General features: G+C 52.5%; 1 protein-coding gene across 1 annotated transcript in view; it reads left to right on the top strand.

Moving 5' to 3' along the window:
- Positions 1–18,585, top strand: part of pkd2l1 (polycystic kidney disease 2-like 1) — a 150,294-nt gene that overhangs the window by 88,513 nt on the left and 43,196 nt on the right. Inside the window, exons 10-11 of the mRNA XM_072478793.1 lie at positions 2,521–2,619; positions 5,904–6,025. Coding sequence (XP_072334894.1) covers positions 2,521–2,619; positions 5,904–6,025 — 221 coding nt within the window. The remainder of the gene's footprint in view (positions 1–2,520; positions 2,620–5,903; positions 6,026–18,585) is intronic.

Here is an 18,585-nt window from a genome sequence, read left to right as displayed (position 1 = left end):
CGGCGCGGAGATGGTCGTGGCACGTGCATGCGCGGACCCCCGCCGGCCATGGCGGGCTGGCCTTCGGCGCAGAGCAGCGCACAGCACTCCGGTGCCATTCTAGCTCCCAGGAAGGGGTGAATGCCTGGAGGCCATTGATACCGGCGTCGCTCGCGCTGGTTTTGACGCCGGCGTCAACACTTGGCCGGGATTTCGGAGAATCCCGCCCCCTATTGGATTTCTTTGTGACGCAGGCAGAATCATGAAGGCACCGCAGGAAAGGGGGACTGGGCTAAAAAGTGCCGGGTGAAATTCAATATCCATTAGTTGTGAAGGGATGTGTTCTAAGAAAAAGGAGTATCAGTCTTGGGCTACAGGTTCACATGAATCAGCCATCCATCCAACTCCGAGCGGCACCAACAACATGGGTTCAATTCCCGTGCCTGCTGAGATTATCATTGAAGCCCTCTCAACCTTGCCCGCACCTGGGGTGTAGCGAGCCTCAGATTAAGGCAGTACCTTTCCTTTTTTTTAATATGAGATAGAGTATATAACAGCAAAAAGGTAATGGAAAGCCCACATAAAAGCTTCCCTAGAGCACTGATTTTTAAACTATATTTTCTCTTCCATGGCATTGCTGACTGGGCCAGCATTTGGTGTCCATCCATAATTGCCTCTGGACTGAGTGGCTTGCTCAGCCACTTAGAACATAGAACATAGAACGATACAGTGCAGTACAGGCCCTTCGGCCCACGATATTGCACCGAAACAAAAGCCATCTAACCTACACTATGCCATTATCATCCATATGCTTATCCAATAAACTTTTAAATGCCCTCAATGTTGGCGAGTTCACTACTGTTGCAGGTAGGGCATTCCATGGCCTCACCACTCTTTGCGTAAAGAACCTACCTCTGACCTCTGTCCTATATCTATTACCCCTCAGTTTAAAGCTATGTCCCCTCGTGCCAGCCATTTCCATCCACGGGAGAAGGCTCTCACTGTCCACCCTATCTAACCCCCTGATCATTTTGTATGCCTCTATTAAGTCTCCTCTTAACCTTCTTCTCTCCAACGAAAACAACCTCAAGTCCATCAGCCTTTCCTCATAAGATTTTCCCTCCATACCAGGCAACGTCCTGGTAAATCTCCTCTGCACCCGCTCCAAAGCCTCCACGTCCTTCCTATAATGCGGTGACCAGAACTGTGCGCAATACTCCAAATGCGGCCGTACCAGAGTTTTGTACAGCTGCAACATGACCTCACATGTTGGTAAGGACGGCAGATTTCCTTGCCTAAAGGGCATTGGTGGGTGGCACGGTGGCACAGTGGTTAGCACTGCTACCTCTCAGCTCCAGGGTTCCAGGTTCAAATCCGGCCTCGGATCACTGTCTGTGTGGAGTTTGCACGTTCTCCCCGTGTCTGCGTGGGTTTCCGCCGGGTGCTCTGGTTTCCTCCCACAGTCCAAAGATGTGACGGTTAGGTGGTTTGGCCATGCTAAATTGCCCCTTCATGGGGTTATTGGGTTACAGGGATAGGGTGGAGACAAGGGCTTAAGAAGGGCCGGAGCAAACTCAATGGACCAAATGGCCTTCTTCTGCCCTGTAAATTCTGTAGTGAACCAGATGGCTTTTCATGACAATCAACAATGGTTTCATGGTCACCATTACTGAGACTAGTTTTACTATCCAGATTTTATTCAGTGGATTTAAATTCCACCGGCTGCTGTGGTGGGATTTGAACCCCTGTTCCCAGACCAATAGCCTGGGTCTCTGGATTACTAGTTCAGTGACATTACCACTACACCACCATCCCCCTCCACTGGGATTAGAGAAGGTACTGCACAGATCCATTGTCCAGTAGAATGAGAAGTCACAGATATAGGTTGAGAGGTGGCAGATTTATAACTGAGATGAGGAGGAACTACTTCTCGCAGAGGGTGGTGAATTTGTGGAACACACTGCCCCATAGTGCGGTGGTTTCAAGAAAGAGATAGATATATTTCTGATATTAAAAAACAGGTTAAAGGGATATGGGCAACAGGTGGGAGGTGGATTTGAGACCAGGAAGAGATCAGCCATGATCTGATTGAATGACGGAGCAGGCTCGAAGGGCTGAATTGCTGACTTCTGCTCCTAATTCCTGTCTTCCTATGGCCTCTATTCCTATGTACTGGGAAATACAAATGCAAAGAAAGATTTGAGAAACTGAACTGTTTCCAATAGAACAGCACAGATTTTGGTGTGTTTAAAATGAGGAAAGAATAGGACAGAGTAGATAAAAACTGATTGTTTCCAGTATTTCCTGATCAGATCTATCCTCCCAGCAAGTGAGAAGTGAGATGCTGTACTAAGCCTGTAATTGTAAATATGTAAATAAATTCATCTTCGTTACCAACAGCTGCCTTATGAGTTATTATAGTAAACTTATTCTGTTGTAAATTCTATAAATAAACCCATTATTTACAACCAGAAATTTGAGATCTAGTTTGATGATCATTCACTTATGCTAACTGTTTTTTAAAACTATTTCCTCTTTCAGAATATGTTCCTAGCTATTATAAATGATACATACTCGGAGGTGAAAGCAGATCTCTCGGTTCAGAAAAATGAACTCCAGATTACAGACTTCATTAAACAGGTGTATTTATGTGTGACAATACTATTATCCTATGTAATATTACACCAATAAAAATAGGTCTATTGGTTAGAGATTAGCACGTTTCGGGTGGATTTATGTTGGCTATTTCACATACCAAATCTGTTTCACTGTTTTTTATAACAAGTAGGCAGTAATTTAGTGATTATTTGTTCTTGAATGTGAGTGATATTGATAAGGCAGTGGTCAGTATTATGATGGGTGGACAATGATCTCGGCAATAATAATTGCCTTGAGATCCAATCACTGCAGTCGCATGTAGCCCAGACCAGTTGGAGGTTACAGGCCCTTTCCTGAAGGACAGTAATGAACCAGTCGGGACTTTCTAACAATCCAGCATATTGCCAAGGCTTTTTTTCTTTTTGTCATGAATCCACAATTTAGCAGATTAAATTGAGTCATTTTTGTGGTGATATCATGGTTGTGTTGTAATTTACCGACTGACCACTAGGACACTCATTAGTATATAAGTGAATGTTAGAGTCAGGTGAACTCAGACTAACTGAAGTACCGGAAGAGAGAGGTTGCTTGTGCATGTTAATACTTTTATTCATCTGTTGTTTTGTATATATTTGACCCACAGTTAATGTTAATAAATTGTTTATAGTTAATGTTAATAAATTGTTTATAGCTTTAGCTACAAGTGTTCTTGTAATATAAATCAGGCCATCCGACAAGAACATTACACATTTCATAATGGGTGTGGTTGGATTTGAACTCCAACTCATCCACCATCTTGTGGTGCAATTATCACTAGGCCCCCACACTCAGCAGGGCTGGATTCTCCAGTCCCCCAGCCGCGTGTTCCTCGGCAGCGCGCCATCAGCTGGCGGCAGGTTTCTTTACTCCCGCTGATTCTCAATGGGATTTCCCAATGAAGCCACCCCACACCGCTGGAAAACCCACTGGAAGGAGTGTGCCAGCAGGAACAAGGAATCCCAACGGTCGAAGAATTTCGGCCAAAGATACCATAATTTTAAGAGGATGGAGATGACTGTGACTATAGATCGCTAAAATTATAACATTCCAGTTTATATTCACTCACTTTTTTGATCCTTTCTTTATCCTGTATTTGTAAAATCTAATATACTGCAATGAAATCCTCGAGAAATCAAGGCTCCAATGTTTACTCATGAGGAGAGCAGGGAGAGGATTTCAGTCAGAGTTCCCAGATGTCCTGCTTAGATTAACAGCAGGTGTGCCTTTTAAAATCCTTTCAGTTTCCTGTTAATAAAGCTTGTGCCACAAGGGTAGAATTTTAAACATGGCACCTGCCGTCCCAAGAGTTGGTGCATAACATGTTGTGTTATTAACACCGACTCTCAAACTCCCACTGCCATTAAACTCACTTCAGCATTTATTGGCTGTGGGCAGGACATCCATCCTCCCTTAGAAGGAAGCTTTGACTATAACAGCTGTTGGCCAATCAGATTTGCTGACAGCTCTCCAACTCGGACAGGCACAGTGCTCCAGTGCTTTGCTTGGAACTAAGTCCGAGACCTTTGAAACGGTAAGTCCCGGTTGTGCCGGGGCTGGAAGACTAGGGATGGCCTGGGCGGATGGGAGGGGGGCAAACTCAACGTTGAGGAGAAAGGCCCAAAGCTCCAAGATCCAAGAGAGGAGGATGCCCCAAGTCTGAGGGGGGCTCTCAGACCAGACATCATCAGATTGAAGACCATCTCCAACAAGGGAGAATCTAACCATGTGAAGGGCATTACCATCACCAAATCCAACACCCCACTATCAACATCTTGGGGTTACGATTGACCAGAAACTGAACTGGACCAGCCATATAAATACTGTGGCTATGAGAGCAGGTCAGAGGCCGGGAATTCCATGGCGAACAACTCACCTCTTGACTCCCCAAAGCCTGCCCACCATCTACAAGGCACGAATCAGGAAACTAATCTCCCTTGGCCTGGAAGGATGCTGCTCAAACTGCACTCAAGAAGCTCAACAACGCCCAGGACAAAGCAACCCACTTGACTGGCATCCCACCCAGAAACATTCAATCCTTACACCACCAATGAACAGTGGTAGCCGTGTGCACCAACTACAAGATGCACTGCAGGAACTCACCAAGGTTCCTTAGGCAGCACCTTCCAAACCCACTACCGCTACCATCTAGAAAGACAAGGGAAGCAGATTCCTGGGAACCCCACCAAAATTGGGCTGGTTTAGCACAATGGGCTGAACAGCTGGCTTGTAAAGCAGAACAAGGCCAGCAGCGCAGGTTCATTTCCCGTACCAGCCTCCCTGAACAGGTGCTGGAATGTGGCGACTAGGGGCTTCTCACAGTAACTTCATTTGAAGCCTACTTGTGACAATAAGCGATTTTCATTCATTTTTCATTCACCTGGCGTTCCCCTCCAAGAGACTCACCACCCCGACATGGAACAAATAAAACAAAGAGCCCAAGCTCCATTTGTGGTTTCCGTGTAAATCTAATGTGCGAGTCAGGAGTCATTGGGCTTCCCAGCAGAGGGAGAGCAAAGGTTATCGGCAAGGCTACAACATTCAAACTCGAGTCTCTACATGACACATTTTGCTAGGTTGCTATAGTTGCCACCGTAGCGAACTATTCACTGTATAATTCTGACTAAAATCTGCCTTTTGTTCAGCATCTCTTCAAAATAAACCAGAACTCTCGGTAGGTTTATATTTATATTTCTGTGAATATGCTACTTTGTAAAGTACAAACTATTCATGTACCTGGACGCAATTGCAAGATTTCAAATCGAAAAATCATCTTATCTCATTTATAAACTTAGCTACGAATTATTAGCTGCAGCTTATATTTAAAGAAAATACTGAAACAATATTCTTTACAGGTAGCTTTTTCAGTATTTATGCTTAATTGTCACAAGGGCATAGAAATTTGTGTTTGTGTTTCAAAGGTTAATATCATGTTCTCCCTGTGTCTGCGTGGGTTTGCTCCGGGTGCTCCGGTTTCCTCCCACTAGTCCTGAAAGACGTGCTGTTAGGTAATTTGTGCATTCTGAACTCTCCCGAACAGGCACCGGAATGTGGCGACTAAGGGCTTTTCACAGTAACATCATTGCAATGTAAGCCTACTTGTGACAATAAAGATTATTATTACGATTATTATCAGTAGATAACAATTCTCAGTGCTTAAATATCTTTAGATAACGGTAGGTAAATAAAGGACAGAAATATTACATGTGAGATGCTTCCCTTAACATTAAGTGTTAGGTGTATATGTCTCCATAACCCATGACCATTATCTCATCCTTTTGAATTTATAGGGTTATAATAAGGCTTTGATGAAAATGAAGCTGAAAAAGGAGCGAATTTCTGACGTGCAGAGAACTCTCCAGAATGGATCCAGAAAGCTGGGTTTTGAGGATTTCAGAAGCAATCTTAAGGAGTATGTATTTAATTGTGATATAGCTTTTAACATAGGGGGCGAAATTCTCCCGAAACGGCGCGATGTCCACCGACTGGCGCCCAAAACGGCGCCAATCAGATGGGCATCGCGCCGCCCCAAAGGTGCGGAATGCTCCGCATCTTTGGGGGCCGAGCCCCAACATTGAGGGGCTAGGCCGACGCCGGAGGAATTTCCGCCCCGCCAGCTGGCAGAAACGGCCTTTGTTGCCCCGCCAGCTGGCGCGGAAATGACATCTCGGGGCGGCGCATGCACGGGAGCGTCAGCGGCCGCTGAAAGTTTCCCGCGCATGCGCAGTGGAGGGAGTCACTTCCGCCTCCGCCATGGTAGAGGCCGTGGCGGAGGCGGAAGGGAAAGAGTGCCCCCACGGCACAGGCCGCCTGCGGATCGGTGGGCCCCCCCCAGGACCCCGGAGCCCGCCCACGCCATCTTGTCCCACCGTTCAAAAGGTGGTTTAATCCACGCCGGCGGGACAGGCAATTTATCAGCGGGACTTCGGCCCATCCGGGCCGGAAAATCCAGTGGGGGGGCCCGCCAACCGGCGCAGCCCGATTCCCGCCCCCGCCGAATATCCGGTACCGGAGACTTCGGCAACCGGCGGGGGCGGGATTCACGGCAGCTTCCGGCGATTCTCCAACCCGGCGGGGGGGTCGGAGAATGACGTCCCCGGTGGCTAAAAATCAGTAACAAGCGTTTATGTCAGAATAATCCAGTGTCTGGCTGGATGAGGAAATACAAACCACAGCTGCATTCCCCATAGGCACAGCCAGTGGGAGAGAATTTCTTAAAACAAGCTCATAACAAGAAACCAAATTACAGACATGAGAAATCTCGGGCGTCATTCTCCGCCGGCGGGAGTCTCCGTTTTGCCGGCGCCCGGGGGTTTCCCGACGGCGTGGGGCTGCCCCACAATGGGAAACCCCATTGACCGGCCGGTGTTACGGAGACTCCCGCCAGCCGGTCGGGGCAGAAATGTGGCGGGGCGGGTAGGAGAATTTCGCCCCTGAAATAGAAACAAACTGATCACGAAAATACAGCAGGGTCTTTAAGTATATACAAACCAGAAAGCCAGGAAAATGTGTTTGTTGAAGGTTCTAGAAGGGACCGACCACTTTCCTCAGACAAGGATTTCCCCCGCAGTGTAGTTGACAGGACTCTCCACAGTGATTGATCCCTGTCCCACACACTCACCCCTTCCCCTCCCTCCCATCCCTCACCCACAAACTCACCCCTTCCCCTCCCTCAGATCTCTCTCCCACACACTCACCCTTTCCCATGCCTCCCATCCCATTCCCACACACTCACTCCTTTCCATTCCTCCCATCCCCCTCCCATACACTCAGCCCTTCCCCACCCTCCGATCCCTCTCCCACACAGTCACCCCTTCACTTTCCACCCATCCCACCCCACACACTCACCTTTTCCCATTCCTCCCATCCCTGCCCCACACACTCACCCCTTCCCATTCCTCCCATCTCTCGCCCACACACTCACCCCTGCCCATTCCTCCCATCTCTCTCCCACACACTCACCCCTTCCCCCCTCACATCCCTCTCCCACACACTCACCCCTTCCCGTTCCTCACATCCCTCTCCCACACACTCAACCCTTCCCCCCTCAAATCCCTCTCCCACACACTCACCTTTTCCCATTCCTCTCATCCCTCTCCCACACGCTCAACCCTTCCCATTCCCCACATCTCTCTCCCACACACTCACCCCTTCCCCCCTCACATCCCTCTCCCACACACTCACCCCTTCCCCTCTCACATACCTCTCCCGCACACTCACCCCTTCCCATTCCTACCATCTCTCCCCACACACTCACATTTTCCTATTCCTCCCATCCCTCTCCCACACACTCACCTTTTCCCATTCCTCACATCCCATTCCCACACGCTCAACCCTTCCCATTCCTCCCATCCCACTCCCACACACTCACCCCTTCCCATTCCACCTATCCCTCCCCAAACACACACCTTTTCCCATTTCCCCCATCGCTCTCCTACACACTCACCCCTTCCCATTCCTCCCATCCCATTCCCACATTCTCACTCCTTCCCCCCGTCCCATCCCTCTCCCACACACTCACCCCTTCTCATTCCTCCTACCCCCCTCCTATGCACTCACCCCTTCCCCACCCTCCCATCCCTCTCCCACACACTCACAACCTTCCCATCCCTCTCCCACACACTCACCCCTTCCCCTCCATCCCATCCTGTTCCCACACACTCACCCCTTCACATTCCTCCCATCTCTCCCCACACACTCATCCCTTCCCATTCCTCCCATCCCTCTCCCACACACTCACCTTTCCCCATTCAAACAAAGAACAAAGAACAAAGAAATGTACAGCACAGGAACAGGCCCTTCGGCCCTCCAAGCCCGTGCCGACCATGCTGCCTGACTAAACTACAATCTTCTACACTTCCTGGGTCCGTATCCCTCTATTCCCATCCTATTCATGTATTTGTCAAGATGCCCCTTAAATGTCACTATCGTCCCTGCTTCCACCACCTCCTCCGGTAGCGAGTTCCAGGCACCCACTACCCTCTGCGTAAAAAACTTGCCTCGTACATCTACTCTAAACCCTGCCCCTCTCACCTTAAACCTATGCCCCCTAGTAATTGACCCCTCTACCCTGGGGAAAAGCCTCTGACTATCCACTCTGTCTATGCCCCTCATAATTTTGTATACCTCTATCAGGTCTCCCCTCAACCTCCTTCATTCCAGTGAGAACAAACTGAGTTTATTCAACCGCTCCTCATAGCTAATGCCCTCCATACCAGGCAACATTCTGGTAAATCTCTTCTGCACCCTCTCTAAAGCCTCCACATCCTTCTGGTAGTGTGGCGACCAGAATTGAACACTATACTCCAAGTGTGGCCTAACTAAGGTTCTATACAGCTGCAACATGACTTGCCAATTCTTATACTCAATGCCCCGGCCAATGAAGGCAAGCATGCCGTATGCCTTCTTGACTACCTTCTCCACCTGTGTTGCCCCTTTCAATGACCTGTGGACCTGGACTCCTAGATCTCTTTGACTTTCAATACTCTTGAGGGTTCTACCATTCACTGTATATTCCCTACCTGCATTAGACCTTCCAAAATGCATTACCTCACATTTGTCCGGATTAAACTCCATCTGCCATCTCTCCGCCCAAGTCTCCAAACAATCTAAATCCTACTGTATCCTCCGACAGTCCTCATCGCTATCCGCAATTCCACCAACCTTTGTGTCGTCTGCAAACTTACTAATCAGACCAGTTACATTTTCCTCCAAATCATTTATATATACTACAAAGAGCAAAGGTCCCAGCACTGATCCCTGTGGAACACCACTGGTCACAGCCCTCCAATTAGAAAAGCATCCTTCCATTGCTAATCTCTGCCTTCTATGGCCTAGCCAGTTCTGTATCCACCTTGCCAGCTCACCCCTGATCCCGTGTGACTTCACCTTTTGTACTAGTCTACCATGAGGGACCTTGTCAAAGGCCTTACTGAAGTCCATATAGACAACATCAACTGCCCTCCCTGCATCAATCATCTTAGTGACCTCCTCGAAAAACTCTATCAAGTTAGTGAGACACGACCTTCCCTTCACAAAACCGTGCTGCCTCTCACTAATACGTCCATTTGCTTCCAAATTGGAGTAGATCCTGTCTCGAAGAATTCTCTCCAGTAATTTCCCTACCACTGAAGTAAGGCTCACCGGCCTGTAGTTCCCGGGATTATCCTTGCTACCCTTCTTAAACAGAGGAACCACAGTGGCTATTCTCCAGTCCTCCGGGCCATCCCCTGAAGACAGCGAGGATCCAAAGATTTCTGTCACGGACTCAGCAATTTCCTCTCCAGCCTCCTTCAGTATTCTGGGGAAGATCCCATCAGACCCTGGGGACTTATCTACCTTAATATTTTTTAAGACACCCAACACCTCGTCTTTTTGGATTTCAATGTGACCCAGGCTATCTACACACCCTTCTCCAGACTCAACATCTACCAATTTCTTCTCTTTGGTGAATACTGATCCAAAGTATTCATTTCGTACCTCGCCCATTTCCTCTGGCTCCACACATAGATTCCCTTGCCTATTCTTCAGTGGGCCAACCCTTTCCCTGGCTACCCTCTTGCTTTTTATGTACGTGTAAAAAGCCTTGGGATTTTCCTTAACCCTATTTGCCAATGACTTTTTGTGACCCCTTCTAGCCCTCCTGACTCCTTGCTTAAGTTCCTTCCTACTTTCCTTATATTCCACGCAGGCTTCGTCTGTTCCCAGCCTTTTAGCCCTGACAAATGCCTCCTTTTTCTTTTTGACGAGGCCTACAATATCTCTCGTCATACAAGGTTCCCGAAAATTGCCGTATTTATCCTTCTTCCTCACAGGAACATGCCGGTCCTGAATTCCTTTCAACTGCCACTTGAAAGCCTCCCACATGTCAGATGTTGATTTGCCCTCAAACATCCGCCCCCAATCTATGTTCTTCAGTTCCCGCCTAATTTTGTTATAATTAGCCTTCCCCCAATTTAGCACATTCATCCTAGGACCACTCTTATCCTTGTCCACCAGTACTTTAAAACTTACTGAATTGTGGTCACTGTTACCGAAATGCTCCCCTACTGAAACATCTACCATCTGGCTGGGCTCATTCCCCAATACCAGGTCCAGTACCGCCCCTTCCCTAGTTGGATTCCTCTCATCCCTCTCCCACACGCTCAATCCTTCCCATTCCACCCATCCGTCACCCACACACTCACCGCATTCCCGCCCTCCCATCCCTCTCCCAAACACTCACCCCTTTCCCACCCTCCCAACCCTCTCCCACAAACTCACCACTTCCCATTCCTCCCATCCCTCTCCCTCACACTCACCCCTTCCCTCCCTCCCATTCCTCTCCCAAACACTCACCCCTTCCCTCCCTCCCATCCCTCTCCCACACACACACCCCTTCCCCTTCCTCCCATTCCTCTCCCACACACTCACCCCTTCCCAATTCCTCCGATCCCTCTCCCAGACGCTCACCCCCTCTCATTCCTCTAATCCCCCTCCCACACACTCACCCCTTCCCCTCGCTCTCATCCAGCTCCCACACACTCACCCCTTCCCTATTCCTCACATCCCTCTCCCACACACTCACCACTTTCCATTCCTCCCATCCCTCTCCCACACATTCACCCCTTCCCATTCCTGCCATCCCTCACCCACACACTCACCCCATCCCATTCCTCCCATCCCTCTCCCACACACTCACCCCTTCCCATTCCTCCCATCCCTGTCCCACACAGACACCACTGCCCATTCCTCCCACTCCTCTCCCACACACTCACCCCTTCCCATCATTCTGCCACACACTCACCGCTTCCCATTCCTCCTATCCCTCTCCCACACACTCACCCCTTCCCATTCCTCCCATCCCTCTCCCAAACATTCACCCCTTTCCCACCCTCCCATCCCTCTCGCACACAGTCACAAATTTCCCTCCCTCTCATCCCTATCCTCCACACTCACCCCTTCCCCACTTTCCCATCCCTCTCCCAAACACTCACCCCTTCCCGCCCTCCCATCCCTCTCCCACACACTCACCCCTTCCCCTGCCTCCCATTCCTGTCCCCCACACTCACCCCATCCCTTTCCTCCCAACCCTCTCCCACATACCTATCCATTCCCATTGCTCCCATCTCTCTCCCACACACTCACCCCATCCCATTCCTCCCATCCCTCTACCACACACTCAGCACTTCCCCACCCTCCCATCCCACTCCCACATACTCACCCCTTCCCATTCCTCCCATCCCTCTCCCACACACTCACCCCTTCCCATTACTCCCATCCCTCTCCCACACACTCACCTCTTCCCACTCTCCCATCCCTCTCCCACACACTCACCCCTTCCCCAACCTCCCATCCCTCTCCCACACGCTCACTCCTTCCCATTCCTCCCATCCCTCTACCACACAATCAGCCCTTCCCAATTCCTCCCATCCCTCTCCCACACACTCACCCCTTCCCCTGCCTCCCATTCGAGTTCCTCACACTCACCCCTTCCCATCCCTCTTCCTCACACTCACCCCATCCCATTCCTCCCATCCCTCTCCCACACACTAATTCCTTCCTATTGCTCCCATCCCTCTCCCACACACTCACCCCATCCCATTCCTCCCATCCCTCTCCCACACACTAATTCCTTCCTATAGCTCCCATCCCTCTCCCACACACTCACCCATCCCATTCCTCCCATCCCTCTCCCACACACTCATCCCTTCCCATTCCTCCCATCCCTCTCCCACACACTCATCGCTTCCCATTAGACCCATCCCTCTCCCACACACTCATCCCTTCCCATTCCTCCCAACCCTCTCCCACACACTCACCCCTTCCCATTACTCCCATCCCTCTCGCACACACTCACCCCTTCCCATTACTCCCATCCCTCTCCCACACATTAACACCTTTCCTCTCATCCCTCTCCCACACACTCACCCCTTCCCATTCCTCCCATCCCTCTCCCACACAATCACCCCTTCCCAATTCCTCCCATCCCTCTCCCACACACTCACCACTTCCCATTAATCCCATCCCTCTCCCACATACTCACCCTTTCCCATTCCTCCCATCCCTCTCCCACACACTCACCCCTTCCCATTTCACCCATCCCCCTCCCACACACTCACCCCATCCCATTCCTCCCATTCCTCTCCCACACACTCACCCCTTCCCATTCCTCCCATCCCTCTCTCACACACTCACCACTTCCCCACCCTCCCATCCCTCTCCCACACACTCACCCCTTCCCATTTCTCCCATCCCTCTGCCACACACTCAGCCCTTCCCATTCCTCCCATCTCAGTCCCACACACTCACCCCTTTCCCTCCCTCCCATCCTTGTCCCTCACACTCATTCCTTCCCCTCCCTCCCATCCCTCTCCCACACACTGACCCCTTCCCATTCCTCCCATCTCTCTCCCACGCACTAACCCTTCCCATTCCTCTCAAACCTCTCCCACACACTAACACCTTCCCATCCCTCACATCCCTGTCCCTCACACTCACCCTTTCACCTCCCTCCCATCCATCTCCCACACACTCACCCTTTCCCACCCTCCCATCCCTCTCCCACACCCCCACACCTTCCCATTTCTCCCATCCCTCTCCCACACACTCACCCCTTCCCATTACTCCAATCCCTCTCCCACACACTCACACCTTCCTATTCCCCTCATCTCTCTCCCACACACACGCCCATTCCCCTCGCTCACATCCCTTTCCCTCACTCTCATCCCGTCCCCGCCCTCTCATCCCTCTCCCACACACTCACCCATTCCCATTCCTCCCATCCCTCTCCCACACACTCTCCCCTTCCCATTCCTCCCATCCCTCTCCCACACACTAACCCCTTCGCATCCCTCACATCCCTGTCCCTCACACTCACCCCTTCCCATTCCTCCCATTCCTCTCCCACACACTAACCCCTTCCCATCCCTCACATCCCTGTCACTCACACTCACCCCTTCCCATTCATCCCATCCCTCTACCACACACTCACCACTTCCCCACCCTCCCATCCCACTCCCACATACTCACCCCTTCCCATTCCTCCCATCCCTCTCCCACACACTCACCCCTTCCCATTACTCCCATCCCTCTCCCACACACTCACCACTTCCCACCCTCCCATCCCTCTCCCACACACTGACCCCTTCCCATTACTCCCATCCCTCTCCCACACACTCACCCCTTCCCACCCTCCCATCCCTCTCCCACACACTCACCACTTTCCCAGCCTCCCATCCCTCTCCCACACACTCACCCCTTCCCATTCCTCCCATCCCTCTCCCAAACACTAACACCTTTCGCACCCTCCCAACCCTCTCCCAAACAGTCACGCCTTCCCCACCTTCCCATCCCTCTCCCACACACTCACCCCTTCCCCAACCTCCCATCCCTCTCCCACACGCTCACTCCTTCCCATTCCTCCCATCCCTCTACCACACAATCAGCCCTTCCCAATTCCTCCCATCCCTCTCCCACACACTCACCCCTTCCCCTGCCTCCCATTCGAGTCCCTCACACTCACCCCTTCCCATCCCTCTTCCTCACACTCACCCCATCCCATTCCTCCCATCCCTCTCCCACACACTAATTCCTTCCTATTGCTCCCATCACTCTCCCCCACACTCACCCCATCCCATTCCTCCCATCCCTCTCCCACACACTAATTCCTTCCTATAGCTCCCATCCCTCTCCCACACACTCACCCATCCCATTCCTCCCATCCCTCTCCCACACACTCATCCCTTCCCATTCCTCCCATCCCTCTCCCACACACTCATCGCTTCCCATTAATCCCATCCCTCTCCCACACACTCATCCCTTCCCATTCCTCCCAACCCTCTCCCACACACTCACCCCTTCCCATTACTCCCATCCCTCTCCCACACACTCACCCCTTCCCATTACTCCCATCCCTCTCCCACACATTAACACCTTTCCTCTCATCCCTCTCCCACACACTCACCCCTTCCCATTCCTCCCATCCCTCTCCCACACAATCACCCCTTCCCAATTCCTCCCATCCCTCTCCCACACACTCACCACTTCCCATTAATCCCATCCCTCTCCCACATACTCACCCTTTCCCATTCCTCCCATCCCTCTCCCACACACTCACCCCTTCCCATTTCACCCATCCCCCTCCCACACACTCACCCCATCCCATTCCTCCCATTCCTCTCCCACACACTCACCCCTTCCCATTCCTCCCATCCCTCTCTCACACACTCACCACTTCCCCACCCTCCCATCCCTCTCCCACACACTCACCCCTTCCCATTTCTCCCATCCCTCTCCCACACACTCAGCCCTTCCCATTCCTCCCATCTCAGTCCCACACACTCACCCCTTTCCCTCCCTCCCATCCTTGTCCCTCACACTCATTCCTTCCCCTCCCTCCCATCCCTCTCCCACACACTAACACCTTCCCATCCCTCACATCCCTGTCCCTCACACTCACCCTTTCCCACCCTCCCATCCCTCTCCCACACCCCCACACCTTCCCATTTCTCCCATCCCTCTCCCACACACTCACCCCTTCCCATTACTCCAATCCCTCTCCCACACACTCACAACTTCCTATTCCCCTCATCTCTCTCCCACACACACACCCATTCCCCTCACTCACATCCCTTTCCCTCACTCTCATCCCGTCCCCGCCCTCTCATCCCTCTCCCACACACTCACCCATTCCCATTCCTCCCATCCCTCTCCCACACACTCTCCCCTTCCCATTCCTCCCATCCCTCTCCCACACACTCTCCCCTTCCCATTCCTCCCATCCGTGTCCCACACACTAACCCCTTCCCATCCCTCACATCCCTGTCCCTCACACTCACCCCTTCCCATTCCTCCCATTCCTCTCCGACACACTCACCCCTTCCCATTCCTCCCATTCCTCTCCCACGCACTCACCCCTTCCCATTCATCCCATCCCTCTCCCACACACTCACCTTCCTATTCCCCTCATCTCTCTCCCACACACACACCCATTCCCCTCCCTCACATCCCTTTCCCTCACTCTCATCCCGTCCCCGCCCTCTCATCCCTCTACCACACACTCACCACTTCCCCACCCTCCCATCCCACTCCCACATACTCACCCCTTCCCATTCCTCCCATCCCTCTCCCACACACTCACCCCTTCCCATTACTCCCATCCCTCTCCCACACACTCACCACTTCCCACCCTCCCATCCCTCTCCCACACACTGACCCCTTCCCATTACTCCCATCCCTCTCCCACACACTCACCTCTTCCCACCCTCCCATCCCTCTCCCACACACTCACCACTTTCCCAGCCTCCCATCCCTCTCCCACACACTCACCCCTTCCCATTCCTCCCATCCCTCTCCCAAACACTAACACCTTTCGCACCCTCCCAACCCTCTCCCAAACAGTCACGCCTTCCCCACCTTCCCATCCCTCTCCCACACACTCACCCCTTCCCCAACCTCCCATCCCTCTCCCACACGCTCACTCCTTCCCATTCCTCCCATCCCTCTACCACACAATCAGCCCTTCCCAATTCCTCCCATCCCTCTCCCACACACTCACCCCTTCCCCTGCCTCCCATTCGAGTCCCTCACACTCACCCCTTCCCATCCCTCTTCCTCACACTCACCCCATCCCATTCCTCCCATCCCTCTCCCACACACTAATTCCTTCCTATTGCTCCCATCACTCTCCCCCACACTCACCCCATCCCATTCCTCCCATCCCTCTCCCACACACTAATTCCTTCCTATAGCTCCCATCCCTCTCCCACACACTCACCCATCCCATTCCTCCCATCCCTCTCCCACACACTCATCCCTTCCCATTCCTCCCATCCCTCTCCCACACACTCATCGCTTCCCATTAATCCCATCCCTCTCCCACACACTCATCCCTTCCCATTCCTCCCAACCCTCTCCCACACACTCACCCCTTCCCATTACTCCCATCCCTCTCCCACACACTCACCCCTTCCCATTACTCCCATCCCTCTCCCACACATTAACACCTTTCCTCTCATCCCTCTCCCACACACTCACCCCTTCCCATTCCTCCCATCCCTCTCCCACACAATCACCCCTTCCCAATTCCTCCCATCCCTCTCCCACACACTCACCACTTCCCATTAATCCCATCCCTCTCCCACATACTCACCCTTTCCCATTCCTCCCATCCCTCTCCCACACACTCACCCCTTCCCATTTCACCCATCCCCCTCCCACACACTCACCCCATCCCATTCCTCCCATTCCTCTCCCACACACTCACCCCTTCCCATTCCTCCCATCCCTCTCTCACACACTCACCACTTCCCCACCCTCCCATCCCTCTCCCACACACTCACCCCTTCCCATTTCTCCCATCCCTCTCCCACACACTCAGCCCTTCCCATTCCTCCCATCTCAGTCCCACACACTCACCCCTTTCCCTCCCTCCCATCCTTGTCCCTCACACTCATTCCTTCCCCTCCCTCCCATCCCTCTCCCACACACTAACACCTTCCCATCCCTCACATCCCTGTCCCTCACACTCACCCTTTCCCACCCTCCCATCCCTCTCCCACACCCCCACACCTTCCCATTTCTCCCATCCCTCTCCCACACACTCACCCCTTCCCATTACTCCAATCCCTCTCCCACACACTCACAACTTCCTATTCCCCTCATCTCTCTCCCACACACACACCCATTCCCCTCACTCACATCCCTTTCCCTCACTCTCATCCCGTCCCCGCCCTCTCATCCCTCTCCCACACACTCACCCATTCCCATTCCTCCCATCCCTCTCCCACACACTCTCCCCTTCCCATTCCTCCCATCCCTCTCCCACACACTCTCCCCTTCCCATTCCTCCCATCCCTGTCCCACACACTAACCCCTTCCCATCCCTCACATCCCTGTCCCTCACACTCACCCCTTCCCATTCCTCCCATTCCTCTCCGACACACTCACCCCTTCCCATTCCTCCCATTCCTCTCCCACGCACTCACCCCTTCCCATTCATCCCATCCCTCTCCCACACACTCACCTTCCTATTCCCCTCATCTCTCTCCCACACACACACCCATTCCCCTCCCTCACATCCCTTTCCCTCACTCTCATCCCGTCCCCGCCCTCTCATCCCTCTCCCACACACTCACCCATTCCCATTCCTCCCATTCCTCTCCCACACACTAACCCCTTCCCATTCCTCCCATCCCTCTCCCTCACACTCACCCCTTCCCATCCCTCACATCCCTGTCCCTCACACTCACCCCTACCCCTCCCTTCCATCCCTGTCATACACAGTCAGCCCATTCCCACCCTCCCAAACCTCTCCCACACACTGACCCCTTCCCCTACCACCCATTCCTGACCCCCACACTTATCCCTTCCCATTCCTCCAATCCTTGTCCCACACACCCACCCCTTCCCTTCCCTTCCATCCCTGTCCCACACACTCACCCCATTCCCCACCCTCCCATCCCTCTCCCACACACTGACCCCCTTCCCCACCCTCCCATTCCTGACCCCCACACTTATCCCTTCTCATTCCTCCAATCCTTGCCCCACACACTCATATTTTCCCCACCTTCCCATCCCTGTCCCTCTAACTCACCCCTTCCCCACCCTCCCATCCCTCTCCCACACACTCACCCCTTCCCATTCCTTTCATCCCTCTCCCGCACACTCATCCCTTGCCCAACCTCCCATCTCTCTCCCACACACTTACCCGTTCCCATCCCCCCCATACCGCTCCCACACACACTCCTTTCCATTCCCACATCCCTCCCCACACACTCACCCCTTCCCCACTCTCACATCCCTCTCCCAAACACTCACCCCTTCCCATTCTTCCCACCCCTGTACCACAGCCTCACCCCTTCCCATTCCTCCCATCCCTCTCCCTCACTCAATGCTTCCCATTCCTCCCATCCTTCTCCCACACAGTCACGCCATCCCCAACCGCCACCCCTCTCCCACACAGTCATCCCTTTCTGTTCCTCCCATCCCTCT

The sequence above is a fragment of the Scyliorhinus torazame genome, chromosome 16 (assembly GCF_047496885.1).
Source record: "Scyliorhinus torazame isolate Kashiwa2021f chromosome 16, sScyTor2.1, whole genome shotgun sequence".
NCBI classification, from domain to species: Eukaryota; Metazoa; Chordata; class Chondrichthyes; order Carcharhiniformes; family Scyliorhinidae; genus Scyliorhinus; species Scyliorhinus torazame.
Note: the sequence above shows the minus strand (reverse complement) of the source record. Positions and strands in the feature narration are given on the sequence as shown.